This window comes from Coregonus clupeaformis, chromosome 13, assembly GCF_020615455.1.
Source record: "Coregonus clupeaformis isolate EN_2021a chromosome 13, ASM2061545v1, whole genome shotgun sequence".
NCBI lineage: Eukaryota > Metazoa > Chordata > Actinopteri > Salmoniformes > Salmonidae > Coregonus > Coregonus clupeaformis.
Genome location: NC_059204.1, coordinates 28,743,975 through 28,759,634, shown reverse-complemented (window position 1 = coordinate 28,759,634; position 15,660 = coordinate 28,743,975). Strand labels below are relative to the sequence as shown.

The 15,660-nt window shown below is 44.6% G+C and overlaps 1 protein-coding gene across 4 annotated transcripts in view; it reads left to right on the top strand.

Moving 5' to 3' along the window:
* Positions 1–15,660, top strand: part of gabrg2 (gamma-aminobutyric acid type A receptor subunit gamma2) — a 61,154-nt gene that overhangs the window by 30,003 nt on the left and 15,491 nt on the right. For all 4 annotated transcript variants that reach the window (XM_041893602.2, XM_041893601.2, XM_041893600.2 and 1 more), the window contains exon 7: positions 14,705–14,857. In XM_041893602.2, coding sequence (XP_041749536.1) covers positions 14,705–14,857 — 153 coding nt within the window. The remainder of the gene's footprint in view (positions 1–14,704; positions 14,858–15,660) is intronic.

Below are 15,660 nucleotides of genomic sequence, written 5' to 3'. Positions count from 1 at the left end.
AGGAAACATTATCAGTTACCATTGTCAGAAATGTGGCAAGAGTCTTTTTGGCTTCTGGAGGGAGAGAGTGCAAATTAAGAAAGATCTTAAAAAGATACTACATTTATTTAGGTTATTCGTTTTAAATGGATATTGATCGCGCAGAATGGATCTTTCTTGGCTACATTCCATCTGTTTAGGACAATCACCCTGGCCTAAAGAAACGAAAAATGATTGTATCAGATGTGCTTTAGTAGAGCAATTATGTCTGGTATTTTCTTTAGAATACGACTCAATATTTTTAAGGCAATGTTGTTGTCCTGAAAGGTACACCTTGTTTTTAATCCATTTAACTGAGAAGGGAACATAATGTATGATGCATTTATTATTACAACTCCTTTTGATCATTGCTTTTAATAATGGTGTCATTACACGTATGATGGTTAGGTTACAGATGGCAGACATGATGGTTACAGATAGCATATCATTTTTTTCAAAAACAGTATAGTGATCCAAACTACATTTTACATTTACATTTTAGTCATTTAGCAGACGCTCTTATCCAGAGCGACTTACAGTTAGTGAGTGCATACATTATTTTTTTTTGAATTATTTTTTATACTGGCCCCCCGTGGGAATCGAACCCATAACCCTGGCGTTGCAAACGCCATGCTCTACCAACTGAGCTACATCCCTGCCGGCCATTCCCTCCCCTACACTGGACGACGCTGGGCCAATTGTGCGTCGCACCATGGGTCTCCCGGTCGCGGCCGGCTACGACAGAGCCTGGATGCCGAAAGGAGCAATGTGGAAGATGTACATAAAGTCTTGGATGACAACGGAACCAACTCCTTTCGGCATTTAGCCCTTATCCAGGGGTTATGTTTGAGATACTATTTTAAGTAGCCTATTTATCATGTAAACTATTGCATTTGTAGATAGTGAAATGTAACCTGACCTGTTGAAAGTGTAAAGCTGTGTATGGAGAAGATAAACTGAATGGAGCCACACAGTCTGTGTCTTTCTGACCTGATGAAACCTGGCACACTTCATCTTCATAGCTATTTCATCAGACGTGAGTTCTCGTCCTGAAACCCAATCAGGGACAGAATGGTCTGTTTATTTTTGGAGGCAGTTCACAAAGCAGCACTTTATCTGTCTGCCGTGCGCGGCTGCTCCGACAGCTGTTGTCTTTTATATTCACACAGTAGCTTCAGATCCCAGGGATAATACCAGCTCTGAAGTCAGTCAGTGAAACAGCTAAGATAAAACACAAGGTCTTGGAATAACACTCACTGTCTATACGACTGAGAGGGAATTACATTGATTGGAGAAGGTAGACTACAGTTAGACTCCTTTAGCTTGCAATAGATGCAGGACTAAATGGGTTTCTTTCTGTTCTTTTGACTTATTGGTTAGATAAACAAACAGCTGTTCTGTTACATGACAAGGGAAAGTGGAGCCGCTATGGTAATGGTGCAGTCCATTGTGGTGCTTGCCTCGGTTTAAGATTCTGATACACACCATCTGGTGAAAATGTATTCCAAGGGGGAGGAGGAGGGATCATGCCATTGCCCTCTGTATTTTAACTACCGTTCCATCCGTGCTGATATGGAACATTTTGACTACTTGCTCTCAGAGCACATAGCTTGAGTTATATTTAAAGTTTGGCCAAAAGCACATAAAGACTTTAGAGTCACTTGATTGAGTGATTCATTGAGTTCCGTTCCTGTTGTAAAATAGGTCCGTTAGGGCAGCACAAGGACACAGAGAAACAAGATGTCTGTTTGTGGCTGAGGTTTATTCACATTGAGGGAGAACAGAGTACGCTCAGTGGCCAGGGGAACAGATTGTCTCACCATATCTGAACAGCCATTTTCGGACATATAATTTTTCTAATGTATTTTACATGATGTGCTCTCAGTGACATGTTGAAATTGGAGTGAATTGTGATGAAATGTGATGCTCTTAGTGGAAAAAATAGAATAAAATACCACCGCTGTGGTTGTTTGCTTTATAAGGAGGCTGTGTCTGCTTTGATTTGGTGTTCCTTCTCTGGCAACGTCAACAAGCTTAGTCCTTCACTGTGTCGCACTACATCATCAATGCCCCTCGAGGGCCACAAGTCTACCTGCTGAGCCCTATGTGTCCTGATCCAGCTCCCTGCAGCTGCTGATGACAAACCAAGATACTAGCTTCTCAGCTTTTCAAGGGCAAGCAGTCTGAGAGTGAGAAACAAACGACCCACCAGAGAGGGGGGAACATGAGAGAGAGAGAGCATAGAGAGAGAGAGAGAGAGAGAGAGAGAGAGAGAGAGAGAGAGAGAGAGAGAGAGAGAGAGAGAGAGCATGAGAGAGAGAGAGCAGAGAGAGAGAGAGAGAGAGCATGAGAGAGAGCAGAGAGAGAGCATGAGAGAGAGAGAGAGGGAGAGAGAGAGAGAGAGAGAGCGCATGAGAGAGAGAGAGAGCATGAGAGAGAGAGAGAGAGCAGAGAGAGAGCATGAGAGAGAGAGCATGAGAGAGAGAGAGAGAGAGCATGAGAGAGAGAGCAGAGCGAGAAAGACGGATACTAAGACGGCGAAAGCAAATTACTTGAGGGTTTGAGAGTTAGTTGTGAGTCAGACATTGTTGTTTTCTTCCATGTGATTTGTTCACCACCAAATACAGACATTAGTTTGTGGGCATTTGAGTTAATCATCAGCATTATTGCAAAAGGATCTCCCCACATTCATTAGTCTCCTTCTGAGCGCATTAACAGAATAAAGGAACTGAAAACAGAGCACGGTTTAACACTATCCTCTCAAGCGTAAAAAGAGCCAATCACATTCTCCATGTTTCAATTTCCATTTTCCACATTGCCCCACTATCTTTTTAAGATGAATCATAGTATTGATTTTAAGCAGAGTAGCTGATGGTTAATTTGTTATTTATTTGTGTTGTTGTGTTTTTGGGGCTAGTGCTATTCTTAGAGTGACCTTCTAGCTGCTGTGGCGTGCAGCTCTCTTGTCTGTGTTATTTAGCTGGAGTCAAGAAAGCCTCGGGACACATCAGTGTCCTCCTCCGATTACGGAGCCCCACAGATGAGCCATTGACAGGGGAAATCTGGAGGCATTGTGGATGACAGGAAGTGGCCGGGGTGAGAGACTAGCACAGCACGCAGGACACGCGCCAGCCCGCCTGCCTGCCTGCACACCCGCTGAACCGCTGACCCGCCCGCCAGCCCACCATCCTCACACAGCGGTGCTTGTGTCATTGTACTCATTGTACTCTCTGTAGCCCTTCAGTGTTGAAACAAACAAAACCATCCACAGCTTCTCTGAGATGCCGCTACACTGAGCACTGACAGAAAATTCAATTTTATATGGTCTACCTTCATTCAACTCTAATGAATGGGAGGCATTATAGGGGGGTGTTATGGGGTTTCTTCTCTTAATCTCAGAGTTCTTGGATGTTTTTTGTTGTTATATTATTGCTGGACATCCTCTACACAATCTCCTAATAGATGGATGGACGGAAGGCTTTGGTTCCATCAACGTAATTTAGTAGTACTGTACTGTAATACCAACACAGGATATTTTCTGAGGGAATCCACTCAGGGTGAAGAGACAAACCCTGAGGCAATATAGTGACTGTGGTGGAGAGAGGTTTGGGAAACATCCAAGGGGCACCTTGGTAATGGCCTTGCAACAGGTTCGATAGAAGTCATCAAAACCAGATTAAGGAGAGACGGTGTCGGACTGTTTTAGAAGATGACCAAGAAGACACATTCACAGGGCAGTGGATTGAAAAAAAAAAAAAGTAGAAAGAAAAACTGAACAATGTTCATACAGTCTTGTATTACTGCTTACAGATATTCAATGTGTAACACAAGTGAATAGACTTGTGTAGATTCTACACTATTAGGTGTTCGTCTGTCCAGATAGAAACAGTGATTCAGTAATAATGTGTTTATCACGTTTATCAAGTGCTTTTCATCTAATCTCCACGTACCTCGCAGTTTGTGTGAAGAGGGTTAGAAAGGCTACACAATATATAATCACTTTACCACGGTGGAGCGGCTGTGTTCCCATAATAGGAGCTGGTCTCTGAACCCCTGACTTCCTCCTGGGTGATGCCAGTGATGCCAGTGACTTCCTCCTGGGTGATGCCAGTGATGAGCAGAGCAGAAGGGTGGGAGTGGAGGCTGTGAGTCAGGCACAATCCCCTGTGCTGAGTTTAAAAGACCAAGACCCTGTGTTTTCTCCCTCTCCATCCAGCCTGAGACAGTCTAATAAAGCCCATAATTATCACCTGGACACGGACGCTCCTGATGAGCCAAAGAAAATATATTGCTTTGGGAAAATAACCGCTTGTTTTCCTCCCCATTGACTACCACCTGCATATTAAGAGCTCCTGTGGACGCCAGATAGAGGGGTAGAGAGAAACAGAGAGAGAGGGGTAGAGAGAAACAGGGGGAGAGAGGGGTAGAGAGAAACAGGGAGAGAGGGGTAGAGAGAAACAGAGGGAGAGAGGGGTAGAGAGAAACAGAGAGAGAGGGGTAGAGAGAAACAGAGGGAGAGAGGGGTAGAGAGAAACAGAGGGATAGGGGGGTAGAGAGAAACAGGGAGAGTGGTAGAGAGAAACAGAGGGAGAGGGGGGTAGAGAGAAACAGGGGGAGAGAGGGGTAGAGAGAAACAGGGGGAGAGAGGGGTAGAGAGAAACAGGGAGAGAGGGGTAGAGAGAAACAGGGGGAGAGAGGGGGAGAGAGAAACAGGGAGAGAGGGGTAGAGAGAAACAGAGGGAGAGAGGGGTAGAGAGAAACAGAGAGAGAGGGGTAGAGAGAAACAGGGGGAGAGAGGGGTAGAGAGAAACAGGGAGAGAGGGGTAGAGAGAAACAGAGGGAGAGAGGGGTAGAGAGAAACAGAGAGAGAGGGGTAGAGAGAAACAGAGGGAGAGAGGGGTAGAGAGAAACAGAGGGATAGGGGGGTAGAGAGAAACAGGGAGAGTGGTAGAGAGAAACAGAGGGAGAGGGGGTAGAGAGAAACAGAGGGAGAGAGGGGTAGAGAGAAACAGAGGGAGAGAGGGGTAGAGAGAAACAGAGGGAGAGAGGGGTAGAGAGAAACAGAGGGAGAGTGGGGTAGAGAGAAACAGGGAGAGTGGTAGAGAGAAACGGAGGGAGAGGGGGGTAGAGAGAAACAGAGGGAGAGAGGGGTAGAGAGAAACAGAGGGAGAGAGGGGTAGAGAGAAACAGGGAGGGGGGGTATATAACAGAGAGGGGGGATAGAAAAACAGAGAGTGAAACAGGGAGAGGTGGGATAGAGAGAAACAGGCAAATAGATGGCAAGATCGACAAACAGAAAAAGAGAGATGAAAATAGACAACAGCATCCCAAAGTATCACAACAGCTCCTAAACCAGAGGCAGAGAACATGAAGCCGACTGTACAATCACAGTAACGGGTAAAATTCTAAACAGGGATTCAAATTTGCTCAGAATTCTCTCCCTCATTTGATGGAGTGTAACCGCAGCATCCTGCCTCGGTGCTCGTCAGATAAATTAAACTAGGACACAGGAATACATTGAGCAGAAATGAAATCAACCCATTTGTGAGTGTGGGATGTTGTAAGGCTGCGTGACAGTTGTTATTTCTTGGCACAGGATGGAGGCAGCGAGGCGAGGTATAGTGTATAAACAGGCTGGGCTGTCAGGGAGCCGCCGGTTGGCCCGCTCCCCGGTGTCTGCTGGTGCACCCGGCAAGGGAAGGCCGCCACGCTGACACATTCTGGTATATCATTATCTGAGCTGGGAGAGCTGCGCAGGGGACCGTCAGGGGGCTAGACCAGCCCAGCCGGCACACACTTAAATATCAGTTAGCCTTCCCTCTACTCTCAACACCACACTGTTGAGACAGCACAGCAGCCAGCCCAATATCGGTACATTGACTTTTCAGCTGCAGGAAGCAGTGCAGAGTCAATGCCACTCTGAGGAGCAGTAGGTGGGAGGAGAGGAGAGTGGTAGAGATCATGATCAAATTATCCAGCCATGTAAAGTCTTCCCTGAGAGCTCAGTAAATAGTAAATGGGTATCGTGTTCCCGAGTCCATGGCTCACTTCTCCAGCCATAACTGCTCTCAGCCACCATTGGACTGTACTGGACAGTCTCCAAGCTAATAACCAAGGAAACGAGGAGGAAGGAGACTTACAGTAGTTTATGACATCATTTTTTATTGTTTACTACAACAGGAAGTGTTATAGTGTGTAATCTCTTCATGGAAACCTGAGCTAGTCATCATATTTCTGTGACTTTACATTAGATGTCAGATCACTGCAGGCAATAAGACGATCACCTTGCTTCCACACAAATGGTAAATGGTACACTATCCATGAATCTCTGTGATATAATGCCGCTGCTACATCTGAGCTGTCGTGTAAGCAATTTTGCACCTTTCTCATGTCCAAATTAAATGTGAAATATTCTCAGCTTGTAGTAACCCCTCACAAAACCACTCTTGAGCTTATTACTTTGCAAGTAAAATGGATCCCTGCCTAGAGAAAAGATTGCTATGACAACCCGACCATTGACTGAGGCCTTTCTCCTCCTAGAGAATCACATTTGTTATCATTTTTCCTCTCTCTCTCTCTCTCTCTCTCTCTCTCTCTCTCTCTCTCTCTCTCTCTCTCTCTCTCTCTCTCTCTCTCTCTCTCTCTCTCTCTCTCTCTCTCTCTCTCTCTCTCTCTCTCTCTCTCTCTCTCAATTCAATTCAATTTCAATTGAAGGGCTTTATTGGCATGAGAAACATATGTTAACATTGCCAAAGCAAGTGAAGTAGATAGTAAACAAAAGTGAAATAAACAATAAATATTAACAGTAATCATTACACTCAGAAGTTCCAAAAGAATAAAGACATTTAAAATGTCATATTATGTATATATACAGTGTTGTAACAATGTGCAAATAGTTAAAGTACAAATGGGAAATGGTCTCTCTCTCTCTCTCTCTCTCTCTCTCTCTCTCTCTCTCTCTCTCTCTCTCTCTCTCTCTCTCTCTCTCTCTCTCTCTCTCTCTCTCTCTCTCTCTCTCTCTCTCTCTCTCTCTCTCTCTCTCTCTCTCTCTCTCTCTCTCTCTCTCTCTCTCTCTCTCTCTCTCTCTCTCTCTCTCTCTCTCTCTCTCTCTCTCTCTCTCTGCCTATGCATGTCCAGTACAGTATGAGTATGATTGAACTGACCCCCTGCCTTCTGTTTTAATTGAAAGCCTACCCTAATTGCACTGTGCGTTGCATACCTCTGAGCTACGGTAATGGTGCATCTCCTTACTGCCGCCAACCACAGCATTGGCTTGCCTTCATTAATTAGATCTTGTCTTTTTGAATTGCAGATTATCATATTTTTCCCAGCACATCCGGGATTAGAGTTTGCTCATCAGCACTATTTTTGTTCTGTGAGAAGGATTAGTCTCCCCCTAAACCAGTTCAAATGGGTAGCGAGATAAGAAAATAAATATATTAGATGTGGGGACTGACTGGACTAGGAGTAAAACAATTCTGATCTGGGTGAGTACGTAAGAGGTGTGAATTTCATCTCAGGATGTGCATAACCCAAAAGGGTTCTACCTGGAACCAAAAGGGTTCTACCTGGAACCAAAAGTGTTCTAGCTGGAACCAAAAAGGGTTCTCTTATGGGAACAGCTGAAGAACCCTTTTGGAACCCTTCTTTCTAGGAGGGTATTACCCTTTTAGGTTCTAGATAGCACCTTTTTATTCTAAGAGTGTGGCCAAATTCTTTGAGTAACCTGGAACATGTAACTGTAGAGGGAGACTGAATGTCTCTGAATGCAAGTTACATTTGCTGTGTTGATGTGAACATCAAAACTACAATATAACTTGTTCTCACAATTATTAGAAAATGTAGTTTTCTGTTTCATTCATGAGAAAGGGGAGATCCTTTATGCAGCTCTACAGTAAACTGTGTGTAAACATGATGTAATCCCAACCTGCCGTATTCTAAAATCATCTACTGTGCCAATTTGCTTTTTGAAAAATTGCACTGTCGAAATATCACCCACTGGCTGTCTTCCACAAATAGTTTAATACAATTTTTGAAAATTGTTCTGAGACTATTTTCTGTTACGGCAGTGTTCCACAACTGGCGACCCGGGGGTCGAATTTGGCCCGCGAGTAGTTCTATTTGGCCCCACAAGTTTTCTGAGTAAGAAAAATATATACACTACCGGTCAAAAGTTTTAGAACACCTACTCATTCCAGGGTTTTTCTTTTTTTAAACTATTTTCTACATTGTAAAATAATAGTGAAGACATCAAAACTATGAAATAACATATATGGAATCATGTAGTAAGCAAAAAAGTGTAAAAACAAATATATTTTATATTTGAGATTCTTCAAATAGCCACCCTTTGCGTTGATGACAGCTTTGCACACTCTTGGCATTATCTCAACCAGCTTCATGAGGTAGTCACCTGGAATGCATTTCAATTAACAGGTGTGCTTTCTTAAAAGTTAATTTGAGGAATTTATTTCCTTCTTAATGCGTTTGAGCCAATCAGTTGTGTTGTGACAAGGTACGGGGGATATACAGAAGATAGCCCATTTTTGGTAAAAGACCAAGTCCATATTATGGCAAGAACAGCTCAAATAAGCAAAGAGAAATGACAGTCCATCATTACTTTAAGACATGAAGGTCAGTCAATATGGAACATTTCAAGAACTTTGAAAGTTTCTTCAAGTGCAGTCGCAAAAAACATCAAGAGCTATGATGAAACTGGCTCTCATGAGGACCGCCACAGGAATGGAAGACCCAGAGTTACCTCTGCTGCAGAGGATAAGTTCATTAGAGTTACCAGCCTCAGAAATTGCAGCCCAAATAAATGCTTCACGGAGTTCAAGTAACAGACATATCTCAACATCAACTCTTCAGAGGAGACAGTGTGAGTCAGGCCTTCATGGTCGAACTGCTGCAAAGAAACCACTACTAAAGGACACCAATAATAAGAAGAGACATGCTTGGGCCAAGAAACACGAGCAATGGACTTTAGACCGGTGGAAATCTGTCCTTTGGTCTGATGAGTCCAAATGTGAGATTTTTGGTTCCAACCGCCGTGTCTTTGTGAGACGCGGTGTGGGTGAACGGATGATCTCCCCATGTGTATTTCCCACCATGAAGTATGGAGGAGGAGGTGTTATGGTGTGGGGGTGCTTTGCTGGTGACACTGTCACTGTGATTTATTTAGAATTCAAGGCACACTTAACCAGCATGGCTACCACAGCATTCTGCAGCGATACGCCATCCCATTTGATTTGGGCTTAATGGGACTATAATTTGTTTTTCAACAGGACAATGACCCAACACACCTCCAGGCTGTGTAAGGGCTATTTTACCAAGAAGGAGTGTGATGGAGTGCTGCATCAGATGACCTGGCCTCCATAATCCCCGGACCTCAACCTAATTTAGATGGTTTGGGATGAAGGAAAAGCAACCAACAAGTGCTCAGCATATGTGGGAACTCCTTCAAGACTGTTGGAAAAGCATTCCAGGTGAAGCTGGTTGAGAGAATGTCAAGAGTGTGCAAAGCTGTCATCAAGGCAAAGGGTGGCTATTTGAAGAATCTCAAATATAAGATATATTTGTTTAACACTTTTCTGGTTACTACATGATTCCTTATGTGTTATTTCATAGTTTTGATGTATTCACTATTATTATGCAATGTAGAAAATAGTACAAATAAATAAAACCCCTTGAATGAGTATGTGTTCTAAAACTTTTGACCGGTAGTGTATATATTTCTTTAATTTTCATTGTTGGACATAAAAGACCGTAAAAACACCAGGAAATCAGCTCCAAGTGATTTTAATTTAAGAAATCTTTTGCCAAGTTTCCCACACATAATAGAGAGACGTGATAGTATATAAATGTAAGCAAGGTTTGAAATTATTCTGTTTTAGTCAAACATTATATCTGTTTAGGCTTCTTGCGGTCAATTTGCCATCTAGAAATTATTTGTAATTATGTTCCGGCCTCAAGAAAAAATTGGCCTGCGGCTGAATCTAGTTGATGATCCCTGTGTTACAGTATGTTTATACCTGAGACCAGATTGGGGAACCCACCCCCTCCTATAGCTGGCCCCACAGCGATAGTGCTCACCAGCCACACTTATAGCTGGCCCCACAGTAATAGTGCTCACCACCCCTTCTTATAGCTGGCCCCACAGTGATATTGCTCACCACCCCTTCTTATAGCTGGCCCCACAGGGATAGTGCTCACCAATTTATAGCTGGCCCCACAGTGATAGTGCTCACCACCCCCTCTTATAGCTGGCCCCACAGTGAGTGTTCACCACCCCCTCTTATAGCTGGCCCACAGTGATAGTGCTCACCACCCCCTCTTATAGCTGGCCCCCACAGTGAGTGCTCACCACCCCCTCTTATAGCTGGCCCACAGTGATAGTGCTCACCACCCCCTCTTACAGCTGGCCCACAATGATAGTGCTCACAACCCCCTCTTACAGCTGGCCCACAGTGATAGTGCTCACCAGCCACACTTATAGCTGGCCCCACAGTGAAAGTGCTCACCACCCCCTCTCATAGCTGGCCCCACAGTGATATTGCTCACCACCCCTTCTTATAGCTGGCCCCACAGTGATATTGCTCACCACCCCTTCTTATAGCTGGCCCCACAGTGATAGTGCTCACCAATTTATAGCTGGCCCCACGGTGATAGTGCTCACCACCCCCTCTTATAGCTGGCCCACAGTGATAGTGCTCACCACCCCCTCTTATAGCTGGCCCACAGTGATAGTGCTCACAACCCCCTCTTACAGCTGGCCCACAGCGATTGTGCTCACCACCCCCTCTTACAGCTGGCCCACAGTGATTGTGCTCACCACCCCCTCTTACAGCTGGCCCACAGTGATAGTGCTCACCACCCCCTCTTATAGCTGGCCCACAGTGATATTGCTCACCACCCCTTCTTATAGCTGGCCCCACAGTGATAGTGCTCACCAATTTATAGCTGGCCCCACAGTGAGTGCTCACCACCTACTCTTATAGCTGGCCCACAGTGATAGTGCTCACCATCCCCTCTTACAGCTGGCCCACAGTGATTGTGCTCACCACCCCCTCTTACAGCTGGTCCACAGTGATAGTGCTCACCACCTCCTCTTATAGCTGGCTCCACAGTGATAGTGCTCACCACCCCCTCTTATAGCTGGCCCCACAGTGATAGTGCTCACCACCCCCTCTTACAGCTGGCCCACAGTGATAGTGCTCACCACCCCCTCTTATAGCTGGCCCACAGTGATATTGCTCACCACCCCTTCTTATAGCTGGCCCCACAGTGATAGTGCTCACCAATTTATAGCTGGCCCCACAGTGAGTGCTCACCACCCCCTCTTATAGCTGGCCCACAGTGATAGTGCTCACCATCCCCTCTTACAGCTGGCCCACAGTGATTGTGCTCACCACCCCCTCTTACAGCTGGCCCACAGTGATTGTGCTCACCATCTCCTCTTATAGCTGGTCCACAGTGATAGTGCTCACCACCCCCTCTTATAGCTGGCCCCACAGTGATAGTGCTCACCACCCCCTCTTATAGCTGGCCCACAGTGATAGTGCTCACCACCCCCTCTTATAGCTGGTCCACGGTGATAGTGCTCACCACCCCCTCTTACAGCTGGCCCACAGTGGTAGTGCTTACCATCCCTTCTTATAGACTGCTCTGTGGTTGTGCATAACGTCTTCTCTGCCATCCTGTCTGCAAATGCCTCTGACCATAGGATGGCCAACATGTGCCGCAGGTCCAAGCCTGCCTGTCTCCATCATGCCAATTTACAGATGTCTGTCTCAATCCCAGGGGATGAGAGATATATTCTCCTGTGGCAGCAGCTCTTCTCCTGATCTGCAACCCAACCTGGGATTACCAAATACCCTCTCATGAAAGTAGTCGCCCCCGGCAAAATGCAGCCAGCAACATTACTGGGAGTGATGTTTCAGCATTTCCTCCGCCCATCCAAAGAAAACAAAAATCATCTAAAATGGAAAATGTAACTGCTTATTTACTGTAGTCTTGTTGCACTGGGATCTGGGATGGTAGGAGCATAGGCAGTGCGAGACCTGTGTTGTGCGTATAATTCTATTTGGCAGTCCCAGAGGTTTTAACAGTGTGCTCTGATGAATGATCTTCCCTGCCAAGTTATTATTGCATTCCATAACTCTTTACAGGAGAATATTACATCTGTGAGGTTTCTTACTAAACTGCTTAATAAAATGAAAATACAGAAAACAATATCTCAATATGAACAATGAGTTGGATTTTGAGTCGTTGTCTAGGCTACGGGGTGGATTTGTCACAGCATTAGAATTTTTTCAGCTTTTCAAAAAACAACAGAACACAGCAGAAAATCTCAAACCAATAGCCTACCAGTTAGGCTAACCATTAGATGAGGGAGAAATTGTTTAACCCATATAGGCTAATTGAATCCAAGATCTAGCTCAACCTGAATATGGAAGATGGTCCATCTTCATTGGTATGACCCAACCAAACCCATTGAGCCCATTTCCAACCATCTTTAATGTTCCTGATAAGAGCTTTGTATTCTCTCATGTCAAAGAGAAGTAAAATAAATGTATACATATATTAGGTATAGGCCCCACTAGAGGAGTTTCCTGGTTGTGAGAAGGAAGCGTTGCTTCATGCATTTCCACGGTGTGAAGATTAAAGCAGGACTTTCTACACCTACATCATTTGTTCCATTATCTTGTGGGTTGACAGATGAGATCTCCTGGCAGAGAGAGGAGCTTTGAGGTGTACATGTGTGTGTGTGTGTGTGTGTGTGTGTGTGTGTGTGTGTGTGTGTGTGTGTTTGCGCGCGTGTGTGCACATGCGCTGGGCTCTCATTAGGGAGAAGCAGGCAGGGCCCTTTGATGTCCTGGAGCGCACAGAGAAATCCGTTGGGACAAGCCGGCTACTTCACTCACTGAAGCGCTGTAGATTCTGGGGAAGGAGAGACAGATAGGGAGACGTATGTAGCACATGCCAAGGACCCGATATTACATTTCACTAAATCATTTGCGAGGGATATTTTTTTGGTATTTTTCTGAAACACACAAAAAAAGAAAATAGCAGAGCCAGAAATGGTGACTCGTGGACTATGTTAATATGTGATGTGTCACTGCTGCCGTGCCGTGCCGTGCGTAGCCCAGCGGAAAATGATTGGGTTGTGTCTATCAAAGGTACAGCCTATGCTCTTTCTTCATCATACTGCACTCACACTGTAATGTGGAAGTGGGATTAACCAGCTATATGCAGCTATCCTATCGCCATCCATTTCACCTCATACTCATTTGCTCGCTCCAACTCTTGTGTTGTCCAATGAAGGAATAATACAGTTTGTCTTGGTGAGAGATAATGGGGTTCTGAGCTAAACAAATGAACAAGAAAGCCAAGTGTTTCAGGATAACAGGAAGGCATTATTGCATTGATACTGATACATTAGTCTTGATCCCTAATGGAGGAGGTTGTCGATATCCTCACCCCAAGTCTCAGTCATGACAGTAGGAAGCACTCTGCTAGAGCTGTGCTGTTGTAATAAGCCCAGCATTATTATTGTGGAGGGTAATGCAATGTGGCTGTGCCACTGCTGACCAAGCTCAATAGCTATATTAATGTAATGTTAATAAAAACAAATAGTGGATCACAGACCCCTGAGAATATTATTCATGTCTCTCTCTCCTCCTACCAAATGCCTCATCAGCAGAAAACGCACATGGAGATATCAGCGGTATCATGCTCTCTCTCTCTCTCTCTCTCTCTCTCTCTCTCTCTCTCTCTCTCTCTCTCTCTCTCTCTCTCTCTCTCTCTCTCTCTCTCTCTCTCTCTCTCTCTCTCTCTCTCTCTCTCTCTCTCTCTCTCTCTCTCTCTCTCTGCTGTTGTACTCAGCTATTTAATAATGTAATCAGTGTGGAGGTGAGGAGAGGTGTAACCTGGGATTGATCACGTAAACCTGCTGTGCACACACAGATGTTGGTGTTTTGCAGAAATGGCAGACAACATGTGTTTATTTTTTTGCACGAGAGGTAAATTACCAGGTTGCCAAATTGCTTGGTGCTTTATTAACAAAGCCAGCTGTTCTCGTCCCCGCTGAGAAGCAGCGCGGCCCCAGAAAAGGGCTAGGAGATGCCCCCCAGGCTTACAAGCACGAGAACTATAGTAGGGGGCAGGAGGTTTTCTGACACAGCTTACATTGTGGTGTTAATCAATTAGTGTACAACATACAGAAGAACTGCTGGTCAGCGGTGAGCTCTCTATAAACCTACACAGGTAGGGTGAGCTGCTGGCACTGTTCCCATCTTAGTAACTCCATGGCAGACATTGTAGGAAGCAGGGATGACCACCCTGTATACCAGTCTAACATCTGGATAAGTCAGGGGTTGAGAGAGGATACTACACCTAGTTTGTAGAAGCTCTATTTAATCCTGTGATGAGGGGGTGGGGGGGGTGGGGGGGGGGGTTGTGATGTTATGTGCAAATCAGATTTCCAGTATAGGCAATACTAAATCCCACATCTTTACCTACCTCTGACAACTGTTTATTCGTTGTCTGTATGGCAAGTATGCTTGTTATATTTCTCTATGGGGATTCAATTGTGTTGACTGCATTGCCTTCCTGCATATTATATACAGTAATTTCCATATTATGGTGATTCAATGTTTTTCTTTTTCTCATCTTCCCTCTCTCGTAGGAGATTACGTTGTGCTGACAGTCTTCTTCGACTTGAGCAGAAGGATGGGTTACTTCACCATTCAGACCTACATCCCCTGCACTCTCATCGTTGTCCTCTCCTGGGTCTCCTTCTGGATCAACAAGGATGCTGTGCCTGCTAGAACATCCTTAGGTAACAACAAAGCAAGGAAAATCGTATTCATAATTCATAGATTTCAATTGAATTCAATATAAATAAACAGAGAATAAAAGATAGTGAGAATTCTGCCCTGTATTTAACCTCTTCAGGTTCACCCCAAAGCATTCATTTTCATAATCAGCCAACCTAGCCTCAACACAAACAGACATTGCAGCATAATCAGTGAAGTTCATTAGCAGTGTCATCCCTAATTAGTCTCTGCTTCTCATAACACAGGACTTGTTGTGGTCAGGACCAACCCTCAGCGACCCAGAGAGGCTTCAGTAACTAGTCCATCTTGATTATATAAGCCACATATTTTTTTATACATATCTTAATTAGACATTCATTATGCAACACAGCAGGGGAGATGCAGCCTCAGCGTGAAAATACAGGTGCCCAACTTTGCTTAGGGTAAAAGGGGGATTTTTATGCAGAATATGTGAACTTTTGAACCTGCCCTTGTCTCCGAAGGGCGGACACCTTCAGAGTATGTCCTCTTGTAGCTACATATTCTTTAGTCAACTCCTTGCCTCTCCAAGCCTCTCGACCCTGAACCCAAGCCCTCACCAGGACCATTAGACGCATTGCTGAATCAATCCAGGATACGGACATCCACTTCCAATCAGAGAAGAGCTGTTTGACCTTTAGAAACAATGTTATACCCTATTACTGTTAGAGGTTAACTTATTATTTTATTTATTGCAGGTGTCTATATCTTATTATTATTATCTTATAATCCTCATAAAATGTTAAATATTAGGACAAAATGAATTGCCTGGCAACATGTAAATGGA